The sequence below is a fragment of the Pristiophorus japonicus genome, chromosome 26, assembly GCF_044704955.1.
Source record: "Pristiophorus japonicus isolate sPriJap1 chromosome 26, sPriJap1.hap1, whole genome shotgun sequence".
NCBI lineage: Eukaryota > Metazoa > Chordata > Chondrichthyes > Pristiophoridae > Pristiophorus > Pristiophorus japonicus.
The window spans coordinates 21,283,044-21,295,865 of NC_092002.1; the positions used below are offsets into that span (position 1 = coordinate 21,283,044).

At 41.8% G+C, this 12,822-nt stretch overlaps 1 protein-coding gene across 1 annotated transcript in view; it reads right to left on the minus strand.

Moving 5' to 3' along the window:
- Positions 1-2,951: 2,951 nt before the first annotated feature.
- LOC139239238 (ras-related protein ORAB-1-like) overlaps positions 2,952-12,822 on the minus strand; it is a 39,786-nt gene continuing 29,915 nt past the window's right edge. Inside the window, exons 4-6 of the mRNA XM_070867930.1 lie at positions 10,857-10,952; positions 9,267-9,398; positions 2,952-7,874 (exon numbers count right to left, since the gene is read on the minus strand). Of these exons, the coding sequence (XP_070724031.1) occupies positions 7,674-7,874; positions 9,267-9,398; positions 10,857-10,952 (429 nt within the window). The 3' untranslated portion in view covers positions 2,952-7,673. The remainder of the gene's footprint in view (positions 7,875-9,266; positions 9,399-10,856; positions 10,953-12,822) is intronic.

The window sequence follows — 12,822 nt, forward strand, 5'->3', positions numbered from 1 at the left end:
AAGGTAGACAAGTCCCCTGGTCCGGATGAAATGCATCCCAGGGTATTAAAAGAGATGGCGGAAGTTATAGCAGATGCATTAGTTATAATCTACCAAAATGCTCTGGACTCTGGGGAGGTACCAGCAGATTGGAAAGCAGCTAATGTAACGCCCATTTATAAAAGGGGCAGACAAAAGGCAGGTAACTATAGGCCGGTTAGTTTAACATCTGTAGTGGGGAAAATGCTTGAAGCTATCATTAAGAAATAGCAGGACATCTAGATAGGAATAGTGCAATCAAGCAGACGCAACATGGATTCATGAAGGGGAAATAATGTTTAATTTACTAGAATTCTTTGATATAACAAGCATGGAGAGCTGTACCAATGGATGTGGTGTATTTAGATTTCCAAAAGGCATTCAATAAAGGTGCCACACAAGGTTACTGCAGAAGAAGGTACATGGAGTCAGAGGAAATGTATTAGCATGGATCGAGAATTGGCTGACTAACAAAGCAGAGAGTCGGGATAAATGGGTCCTTTTTGGGTTGGAAATCGGTGGTTAGTAGTGTGCCACAGGGATCGGTGCTGGGACCACAACTGTTTACAATATACATAGATGACCTGGAAGAGGGGGACAGAGTGTAGTGTAACAAAATTTGCAGATGACAAAGATTAGTGGGAAAGCAGGTTGTGTGGAGGACAGAGGCTGCAAAGGGATTTAGATAGGTTAAGCAAATGGGCTAAGGTTTGGCAGATGGAATACAATGTCAGAAAATGCAAGGTCATCCACCTTGAAAAAAAGTAAAAGGGAATATTATTTGAATGGGGAGAAATTACAACATGCTGTGGTGCAGAGGACCTGGGGGTCCTTGTGCATGAATCCCAAAGTTAGTTTGCAGGTATCAGGAAGGCGAATGGAATGTTAGCCTTCATTGCGAGAGGGATGGAGTACAAAAGCAGGGAGGTCCTGCTGCAACTGCACAGGGTATTGGTGAGGCCGCACCTGGAGTACTGCGTGTAGTTTTGGTCACCTTACTTGAAAGTGATACTAGCCTTGGAGGGGGTACAGAGACAATTCACTAGGCTGATTCCAGAGATGAGGGGGTTACCTTATGATGATTGAGTAAAGACCCAGTCTACTCAATCCGAGTTCAGAAGGATGAGGGGTGATCTTATAGAAACATTTAAAATAATGAAAGGGATAGACAGGGGATAGAGGCAGAGAGGCTGTTTCCACTGGTCGGGGAGACTATAACTAGGGGACACAGCCTCAAAATACGGGGGAGCCAATTTAAAACCAAGTTGAGAAGGAATTTCTTCTCCCAGAGGGTTGTGAATCTGTGGAATTCACTGCCCAAGGAAGCAGTTGAGGCTAGCTCATTGAATATATTCAAGTCACAGATAGATTTTTAACCAAGGGAATTAAGGGTTATGGGGAGCGGGCGGGTAAGTGGAGCAGAGTCCACGGCCAGATCAGCCATGATCTTGTTGAATGGCAGAGCAGGCTCGAGGGGCTAGATGGCCTACTCCTGTTCCTAATTCTTATGAGTCACCAGGCTGTTCAACTACATAGCCCAAATAAAAAAATAGATGGTGGTGAACAAACGGAAGTATTTTTGTCAGACAGCATCCAATTCATATTCTCAGGAGACTTTCAAGTAAAGAATGGGATGAGTCAGTCATTAAGGCACAGGAGGCAGCCAGCCAGCATATGCTGGCTCTCTAGAGCAATCCAGTCAGTCCCATTGCCCTGCAAGTTTATTTTCCTCTAGTGCCCATCCAGTTTCCTTTTGAAAATCACTGACCTTCTCTGCTTCCACCACCCTCATTGGCAGAGTGTTCCAGGTCATTACCACGAGTTGAGAAATATTGGAGAAACTTAGATTTGCAGGCTAGAAACAGGTGTCTGGTGTCCAACCCAACTACAGATCAAAGAGTAATTAGCTGCATCAGAACACTTTAACCTGCCTGTTGCAATCACAGGCATTAAATCTTTTGAAGTATTTTACTGCTGTTCAAAAGCCCAAATCCAAGGGGGCTGAATCCCCCCAGTAGGTAATGGCCATTTTTGGTTTCTGGCCAGAGATACACATGTGCTAGAAATATACAACATCTGGTAATAAAAGCAGCTTGCCAGAACTGAAACAGCAAATCCCATTTTAGAAGGGGGGAAGTTATTGATCCTGGTCAATAATTGCAACATCCCTGGGCTTGGAGGTGGTTTTTTTGGGGTTTTTTTGTTTGGGGGGGGGGGGGGAAAAGAAAGAGGAACAGGGCAGAGGGTTGGGAAGCATGCAGGTCTTCCATTTCCAAAGGACCACCCTGTTGGAAAGTAGGATGCCACTTAGCTGGAGTGCCCCCAAGCAATTCATTACACACCATCCAGGTGGTGTTCAAGTATTTTCCAAGAGCTCCCAGGACAACCATAACCAGTTTAAAAGTGAACATGGAGTTCTAAAATTTCAACTGGATTTCTAAATATGAACTCAACCAACTCCAGGTTTTAAGTCTTCCACCCAATGCAAATACTGCCTGCATCCACTTCCCTCCCCCAAATGTTATATCACGTGCCAGAGAGTCATGGGATTTAACAGCTGACTGGAATTGCATGTTATTTGTGGTGGGATCAAGCCAAAAAGACTGGAGGAATTATGTCACATGAATCTAAACACCATTTTACATCTGTCCCCAAATTAGATTTCCACAATCAACTAGAGATCACCATGCTGAACTTGATGCAATATTGTGATAATGCTCTAGTTCAGTAGCAGCTGCCTGAAGAACATGTAGCAAGACAAAGAAAACCCAGGAGTGGAAATAAGTAGATTTACATTACTTTCAAACAGTCCCAGGTCTGTGCTGCCATTTTATATTTACCATGTTTTTCTATCCACTGGTAACTTGGTGCACATTCAGATTAAAAAGAATCCAAGTGGGTTTCTTTGCACAAAACCAAGCCAGACAATGAGAGGAGGGAAGTCGACTTTATTTTTTGATCTCCACAGACAGCAGCATCAACAAGAAATCCAAGAAAGTTGGTCTCCATCTTCTCATTCAAATTTCAGGACAAGTCTATCATTTACAAATCACTCAATAGACAATAGCAACAGACTGGTACCACTTCAGATCAATTACATACCAACTTTTGTTGGTGGGAGACACAAGATGGGGGAAAAGGGCCACAGGTACATGTCCAATGCTAGCCCACTGTAGCTCTGGCATGTTCAATTGTAAGGCTTTGAAAAATCCAGAACTGCTAGAAGGCTTTGGTTAAGCTCAAGTTTGCCAGCAAAAAGTAGTCTGGACAGCTATTGTGAACCAACTAGAAAAACCCAATAGTCAACAACTGGAATTTTATTCTGCATGTTTAAGCTTTGGTAACCTTGGTCATACATTTTTTCCCCCCCAGGTTAGAGGTCAGAACATGCATAAACAATTATTTAGCCACCAGCATTGCAGCAAACATCAGTACAAGGATCCAGTACACAAGAGCTGGGATTGTACAGAAAGGTCCATTTATTCCAAAAAAATCTAAACCGCTATTGGAGCATGGTGGGGATTTTCAATTCAGTGCACATTTAGGAATATGTGTTATAATTACAAGATATTTGGTCCCCTAAATACCAATTTGAACAGATAATGACATCCATTCCTTTTCCAGCTGTTGTGTTCATCACTTAACCTCTGCTATAACTTCAGTTATCAAATTCATTAAGCTCCCACTAAACATCAACATTGCTGTAGTTGGGCTAGGGGATTAAGCAAAATATTGGAGTTCTGCTTTTGCAAAGTCCAGGACTTCAATTCTTGCAATCCTGAATATGAGTTTTAAGAGGGAATGTAATGGTCTATTGTTGGGGCTTTGGATTAGAAGGCTATGCGCTCTGGAAAAGGAGATTGGTGGAAAGTAAATGTAATACCAGGACAGCCAGCATCAGTCAACCCAGGACTGGAGTGTAATTTATGCAAATATTCCACCTCGGTATCATTCCTAATACTGGTTTCCATCAAATATGACTGCTCGGATTATACAGAATGGATATAAAGTGGTCGAATAGTGCAGGATGGCAGGAAACTAATTACAGTGTTAAGTGACCTCTTAACATGGTCTGCCCAATAAAAAGGCATTGCCTATTCAATGGAGTACAGTATATTTAATAGCTTTGTTAAATATTTTTAACGAGTGCATTTGGGATTAAATAGCTATTCATAACGAGACAACAGTAAGTGAAAGCAAGGGTCAAAACTAACAAGGGTTAGAAAGCCAACAGTCCCAAAATACAGGAGCCATTTGTTGCTGTTAATCACTGCAATAAGTAGCCAGAACCACAAATCTGGTCCCCAGTTAACAAGTACACTGGAGGAAGTGTTCCTTCACACTGCAGGAGCAGGCCATTCGAGCCTGTGGTGCAGGCTCAAAGGGCCTGCTCCTGCACCTATTTTCTATGTTTACAAACGAGCAAAAACCACAGGTATAACCTTGGGCTTCTTGAAACTCAAGGGTCTATGGCACCACAAAGTATCACAATGTGCAGTTAAAACCTTAAAACCAAATAAACTAATTCATAAATAGCCAACTGAGGCAGTGTACTCTAGAAATATTTGCATAAAGTCTAGTTTCTAAAATTGGTTCCAAGATAGCTACAGAACATGTGACCGAATAATGAAGTGGCAGATTGACCCTGGGCTGTGGTCATGCACATCTAGAATGGCTGGTTTGGATCTCGAACTATACAAAAAGTTAAATGCATGCACACGAGACCCAAATCTCATTCAAGATTTTGAAGACATCGCATGCACTTACAATTGGGAGTGTTTCAGGATAGACGCCACCACAACAAAACATCCCGGGTTTAAAAATTAGATTATTCAAAGTGTGTGCTCAGTTCTTGTACAAAACCAGTGATGCCACCAGGAGGACTACAGCTAATCTGCTAAAGAAACAAAAAGTGAGGGTTATAATTAGATAAAACTGGAAACTGCAAAGTGAGGGCATTCGATAAGTGAAGGTGAAATGTGTGAATGTGAAAAATACAAAAAGCAAAAGGAATTCCCTATAGCTCAGCATAGGGCACTTGTACAACCATGTCAATGGGCCATTGCTTGCAGCAATGAGAAATGTGACCTCAGGTCGATCAAATTCCCAGTTGCTTTAAAACATGATTTGGAATTGCTGTTTCAGTTTAAATTACCAAAGGCAGGTACATGGGGGAAAAAGCAAAAAAAAAAAGTACCACCAGATTAGTGACTGACCAACCAGACCACTCGTGTTTCCAGTTTACAAAAAAGTTAAGCTTCATTTTACAGTAGACCCTTGGGATTTACCAAGCAAAGCAGCACATTGCTGCGCAAGGGTTTGACTCATCTACCGAAGGAGTTCAGAACTAGAGATTAAGATGGGGAGAAAGAATTAAAACTTAAATGGCTCAACATACCAGACATTCAAGTCAACCAGTTAGTTAGATGTGACACCAATACATGCAGTCATCTTATGGTAGTGTTGGGTATACACAATTATAGCTTAATTTTATCTGGACTAATAGGAACAATGAAAGCTACTTTATACAACAAGCAATGCTCATAACTGAATACTAGATGTACAGGCAGCTGTTGTGCCCAAGGCCACATCTGTAATGTAGATGAACTTGCATGCATCAGGATTTTAAACCTTCAATTTGCATCAAAATGTCTCTGCACTGGCAAGCATAAAAAGTCCCCAGCATCCAGATCTTAAACTAACTAGTTTCTTGCACCATTGGCTCCTGCACAAAAAACAGGTTTTCCGAAGCACAGAGCACATCAGTTCAAAGGATAGTCTATTTTCACAAATACAAGGGGTGCTCATTGCAAGAATTCAAAAGTTGGGAATTTTGACTACAGCATACAGGATGGTGTATAAAAAGGATCACTTCAACCTGTGCAACTTAAGCTGACCTAATCAACTTGAAATTTGGGGCAGAGGAAAGAAATATAGCATTAGAAAAAAGCTCACTAGATCAGCAGCATTATACAGACATAATTGGAGACTATTCCAGTGCTCATCAATTGACTGGGGACATTGGGCTCATTAGACAACAGGTATTTCTTACCATCTTAATTTTACTGTGGTACACCAATTCCATCTCAGACTGTTAATGCTAAGATGGAGGATTACTAGCTCAAATAGAATAGAAGCCTTTGTTAAAAGATTGGCCATGCTAGTGCTACCAATCCGATTACTTTGGAAATCCAATGGCTGAAGCAAATTAAACTATGTAGATTTCCAAAACAAGTGGGGTGCTGCCCATCAATAGCCTTCTTGCAAGAAATTGGATCAACATGGCAGTTTACAGCTTAAGCTTCCCAGCATACAGTCCACCAGCACAGCAAACCCCCACATAGATATCCACTCACCCTCAATACTGCTCACCTTCACAAACTGAACCACAGGTTGTTAAATCAGATCACATTCACCCTGTGGTCACCAAGTGGAACTTATTTTATTCCCGATTCAGGTACACAACACCTGATCCATTTGCCAGTCCAGCCCACATTCCTTTCATCTCATCTGTACTGAAAGTACAGAGAAAAATTGTCAATTGTACTTGGGTCCATGCAACATCCTGCAGCCCAAATTATCTCCAAAATGCAACTTGGACATCCAATGAATAAAGTGAATTATTTCAGTGTATGTTTTAACAGATCTATCAGACTCCAACCCTACAAAGTGGTCAAATCAACAATAGATTAGTGACATCAGGGAATGGGAAGACTAAATGCTATACTTCAAAAGTACTAAGTGCAGTGGACATCTAAATTGTAGTGAGTGAATAGGAGTTACAAGAGAAGGAACATTGGATCAGTAAAGCAATCAACTCAACATAATAGGTCTGTTTGGTCTAGTATACACCTGCTGGCTATTCCATCAATAGATGATGCAAGCATGTTGACAATGCAACCCAGGGGAACTGGATAGCCAACTGACCATGTGGCATGTTAACATTTGATGGCATGCTGGAAAAGACCAAACTGCAGCATTAAAATAGAGTTTCAACAAGTAGAAGATTAGTAATTGAAGTTGGGCAACACTCCAGACTTGAAACTGCAATGCAAATATCTGGAACAGATGGCACAGAGTTTCAAACCAACAGTTTCCATTCTAGATCACAATTAAAACTAAGGTACAATAAAAAGTTACAAAAGATTGAGAATTTTCTAAGATTAAATCAATCTTAAGCCAGCTTTTACAAATTGTAATTTTTCACTTAATTCCACATCTCTGTACCACTCCCAATAAGGGGGGGGGATAGAGTGCTGATGCACCATTGCTAATGCAATATTCTTGGTATAGCTGAAGCTTAAACCTGGCTCTCAGATGCTCTAGTTAGTTTTGACCCCAATGCAACACAAAAACCTGTGGGTGGCAGGGGGGTATGATGGGAGAAATTGACCACTACAAAATGTCTTACAATCCAAGTGTTTCAAAACAGCAGTAGACAAGACCTTTCAAGACAAAAGCTAACCGCAAGAAGACTATTTTTCCTGGAGTTTCCAATTGGTCAAGTCCATTTGGACAGAAAAGATCTGCCAAAAAAATGGGCACAAATCAATGGGCCATTATGTTAAAACCATTACTGGTCAGGAGACAAATGCTGTAGAAGTTTGAATGTACTGTGCAACAGGAATGGATCTGTCTCTGCTGGACTCAGGCCCTTAGCAGCAGCCACCTCCACCACTGCCTTGCTTTAATGGAGTGCTCTGGATTCGCACGTTCGACTTCTCATCGTTGTGTGTCGGACCTGTGCCCATGCGGTTCTTGATCTCTGCAGCCATCGTCACAAATGCCTGTTCGACGTTGGTGGCATTTTTCGCGCTGGTTTCCAAAAATGGAATTTGGAGCGAGTCAGCGTACTCCTATAAATAAAAGCAGGACACATGGGCATTGTGTGGGGGTCATGTTTACAGATTCCAAACAGACTTCATTGAAGAAAAAAAAAATCACAAGTTCCATCTGAAATCTATAACCAGTCATCAATGTAGAGTCAATAAGGCATGGAGCTCTTGGGCATGCATAAGTCAGGGCCTGGATAAGCAGTCAGAACTCTAGATTCTTACCCAGAACCAAATCTAACCTGACTGGATTACACATTGCAAGCAGAAATGTAATCGGCAATCTCATTCTGGATTTTACTTACAAACCCATTGCAATTTATGCTAAACATTGGCAAAGCAGAGCACATGGATGCACTAGGGTCGACACCCTTCCTGGACACATGCCTGCGTGTATTTTATACACTGAGGAGCTACCACACAATTACATTTATAGACACTTCCAGGAAAGAATGAAGTCTCAACACACTGTAGGTCACTGCTTTGAACCTCAACTCTGCTTACCTTAATTGCAGAAGTAATTTAAAATATATCTGCCCATTAAGTTCAGCAGAGCTCCCCTAGAGGCTCATCGACTTTGTTCAGGGAGTGGCAAAGCTGACCTACATAGCAGGAAAGTTGAAGATTTGTCCCAGGTTTGCACAGACTTGGTTAATCTCAGCACCCTCAGGATAGGGACGATTTGCTGGGGGGGGGGGGGGGGGGGGGGGAGAAATGGAAACCAGGATAGAAAGTTGACAAATAGCAAGCATTCAGAAATCTCACTTAAATGGCTTCTTTATTCTGCAATACTGGTAAGAGTTCAGCAACTAATTGCTGCAAAATTTAGCTTTTAGCATATTCAGCTCCAATAAATCAAAGGGATATTAATGATTCTAATCTAGCTTTCTTTGCTGTTCAGCTTGAAACACTCACTATTGTTTCAGCATCTTGGGAGTAACTCATTAATACCTTCACTGTCCCATCTGCAATTTATAACTGGACCTAGAACAGAGCAGGTTATGCTGCACAAGTATCTAGTGTGCAGACACCCAGATATTCCAACTTGCCCTCCCCAATACTATTTACTACTTTTTGTATCCACTCATCTTCAACCTACATGCATCTTTTTTCAGAATTCCCTCTTTGGGAGGAGGGTACACTTGTAGGTTCAGAAAAAACAAGTACTGCTTTTGCTCAACAAGTAGAAAGTGACCTACTGCAGAGAGTGGCCTGAGTATCAGTCTCCACAATTGGATACCAGTATTGGATTGCATGCAAAAAACAGTCTAGTTTGCCATGATTTAAAGAATTTTTCAAATTCAAGTGATTGATCAGATTGGACTGAAAATAACCTTGAAAAAAATAAGTTAATATTCTACAAAGAACCTCTAACTTGCATTAAGCACCAGGCCACGAACAAGACCACAGACATACCTTCGCCGTAGTGTAATCCACCACCTTCTTAGTTGTCAAGTCACATTTATTTCCCACTAGTAATTTGTTGACATTTTCACTGGCATAGCGAGCTATTTCCTCCAGCCACTGCTTCACATTACTGAAGGAATCCTGCAGATGTGGAGAGGGGGAAAAGAGGTTGCAAAAAAATGCTGAAAGTCAAGCCTGGTGGGACCCATGCATCACCACAGCAATACAAGCACACTCAGCTGAAGTGCAAGTCATTGATAACCCTCAGAACACTAGCAAGTTTACCATACTCTTACTCAACCCCAGCACATCACTGCAGTTATTACCCAGTGTCTAGTGAATCTCAGTGGACACTGATCAAAGACAATGCACGGTACCACTGATAGGTGGACAAATGCCTTGGGCAAAGCAAGTGCTGCCAGGGAAACCAAGTCAACAACTTGAAAGCTGTGGTTCTAGCAGGTATGGGCAGTCATCCAAGTGTCTAAATTTTACATGGTCCTTAATAGTAGATAAGTTTTAGGATTGAGGGGTCTAGAGCAAGGGGAAATATAAAAAAGAGCAAAGGATTTAGGACAGAACAGGAGAAAGCTTTAATAAATTAAGGCCTGTGCAACACACGACCAGAGTTAATGATCAATATGATCTCCACTTCAATTTTTAAGAGTTTGCCTCACTGACTGAAGGGAAGGATGATAAAGGGATGTGGGAACATGGAATTAGGATACTGCTTATGTGGAGGACAGACTGGTTTAGCCACACAGCGTCCACACATACTGCCCAGCAATTAGGAATACTTGGCAAGTTGATCTCAGTCTAGAACACAGGCTAACTGGAGTGCCTGGACTCCCATCCTGGCCAAATCCAGCAGAGCAGGGACCTGGGTCATTACCACAGACAAGGCAACCTTTGAAAATCATGCAGATGACTGCAGCCTCCAGTTGCAACATATTTTTTCCACAAGCAGCAAATAATTCACTATGCCTCGTTCAGACTATTATGGAAGAGGTGCAAATCTGCACTGTCCAAAATAAAGTTGTGGACTAAATGCTGGCAGCAACCAAAAGGATCCTTGTCACTGGTTCATTCTTTACATCAATGTAGTATCTTGCAATATAAGGCTATTTCATGAGCCTTCAGGCTAGTGACTGCACATTACTTGTAATCCAAATCAAAAGTTCATATGATAAACTATTCAACTTTAGCTCTGAAAAGTTGGACTTCAGACTATTAACCACCTCGATACCTGTGAGCAAGACCATGCCTTGGAAGGCAGTTGTTACTTGGTCTAGATTTCCTAGTGAGGTCTCATTCATTGAATTGCAGGACTTTGTTACAATGCCTTCAGTGACTTGCTAAGTCTTCCTACTTTAAATGAAGACCAGCTTTCCATCCCTCCTACTTTCACAAAATAAAAATCTTCATATACATCCATCATAAACCAAAGGGTAGTGAGATATTTACCACATCAGAATAGCAGTATATGCTATTGCTCATAACAGGATGAGAGCAGTCAACTGTTCCATTCATATTAACAATGCCCTTCCATCCTCACCAATCTCCCTCAAAGGAGTGTTTCAGGCCACGTGCCCATCCTACCTGGTCTGTAACATCATACACAATGATAATCCCATGCGCTCCTCTGTAGTAACTGGAAGTGATGGTCCTGAATCGCTCCTGTCCTGCTGTATCCCACTGGAGAGAGATTATATTTCACAGGTTAACTCGTGCACCAAGCTCCCAAACTGAACTGCCCTAGTTCTTGACATTGCAGTCAGCATCTACCCAGTCAATCCCACTCAATATCTTATGTTTCAATGAGATCACACCTCATTCTTCTAAACTCCGAGAGTACAGGTTGCGTGCCCACAAAACATTACTACTAGTCCTCCAATTTGAAAAGCATCAATGCGATATGCAATTGAGGAATTTCTTGTAGTTAATGTATTCATGTAGCTGAACAACTGGCCCAAGCAACTATAGGGGCTGTTTCTCCAAACAGTCACTGGAGGACTGTATATTTTGCATTTTAGTGCCTGGTTCACCCCCCATACACCTTTATCTGGCCCAGGAATAGTCCTGGCCAGAGGCTCCTTTGTTACCTCCCCCATTCGAGAGAATCCCAATCATCCTGGGGAAATTCAACCTCCCAAGCACCAAGTGTAAAATGGAGATGTCAACTTTTTAGTTTGAATAATCAACATTAGCATTATTACTTCTTGCAACACAACTTCTGAATTGAAGTTACGAACAGAGTTGTCACAAGGACAGAACCGTTTTATTTACTGACCCAAATGCAATGACTTCTGTTGCTGTATACCAAAATGTTTGCTGCAGTGACACTGGCTTTTGGGCAGTGGATAGTCTCAACTTGGGAGTGATGATATTTGCTGAGAAATTGCTCCACTATAATGTGCATCAATAGATATGCTAACTTGTATTAGATACTCTAAATACATCTTGAACACTCCAACTGCGCCTGGTTTTAAATCTCCCAATTAACCCCAATACACGAGGAACCCCAGTGTAGTGTTGCCACCTCTGGTTGGACATATTCCTGGAGGTGTCATCCAACCACCTCCCAGACCAAAAAACAGCATTTCTCCCCCTTCCCATCTCCAATTATTTTTACAGATGAAAAAAGGAAGGAAAACAAATTCAAATGCTGCTTTGATTTGTCCCCTGGATGTGCTCACAGCAGTGTCAGAGAATAATCCTGAATTCCAAGACTCCAGGACAATGCTGGAGTTGGTGACCCTAAACTAGTGTGCAAGAAAATTAACTTCTCAGTTGATCAATGTTTCCCCCAAGGACAATTCATACAACAGATGCTGCTCAAATACTAAGTGATGCATTTCACTTTATTTAGGTGAAGTGGCCAGAAATATTTCCAGTAGCTACAGGAGGGCAGCAGATAGCACTGCTGCAGCACAGATCAGAACCAGAGGATTTCTTGGGAGATTGGGAGCAAAAAAGCATTTTAAATATACGCTTTCCCCACAAGGACAGAACCGTTTTATTTACTGACCCAAATGCAATGACTTCTGTTGCTGTATACCAAAATGTTTGCTGCAGTGACACTGGCTTTTGGGCAGTGGATAGTCTCAACTTGGGAGTGATGATATTTGCTGAGAAATTGCTCCACTATAATGTGCATCAATAGATATGCTAACTTGTATTAGATACTCTAAATACATCTTGAACACTCCAACTGCGCCTGGTTTTAAATCTCCCAATTATTCTCTGCAGCAGCCACGAGGCACGTGTATTGGCCCTCGAAGTTCATTTCCAATCAGGATAAAGAGTCCTCATTCTTCCTCTTGTGTACACACCATCGGCACTCCAAGCCACTGTGCAGGAGTTTGTGCAGCGAGTACTACCTAACCCACAAATGTAAACGCACCGAGTCAGCAACCAAGTCCCACACCTCACTAGACAGGTTCTCAAGTGCACAAATACTCTTGTGCCTCCAGCCAAGATAACCCCACCCACATTAAGTCTTTGAGCAGAAATTGGCCATTTAGGAATTTAAAAGCAGAACTTGCAAGACAATCCATGACCTAGT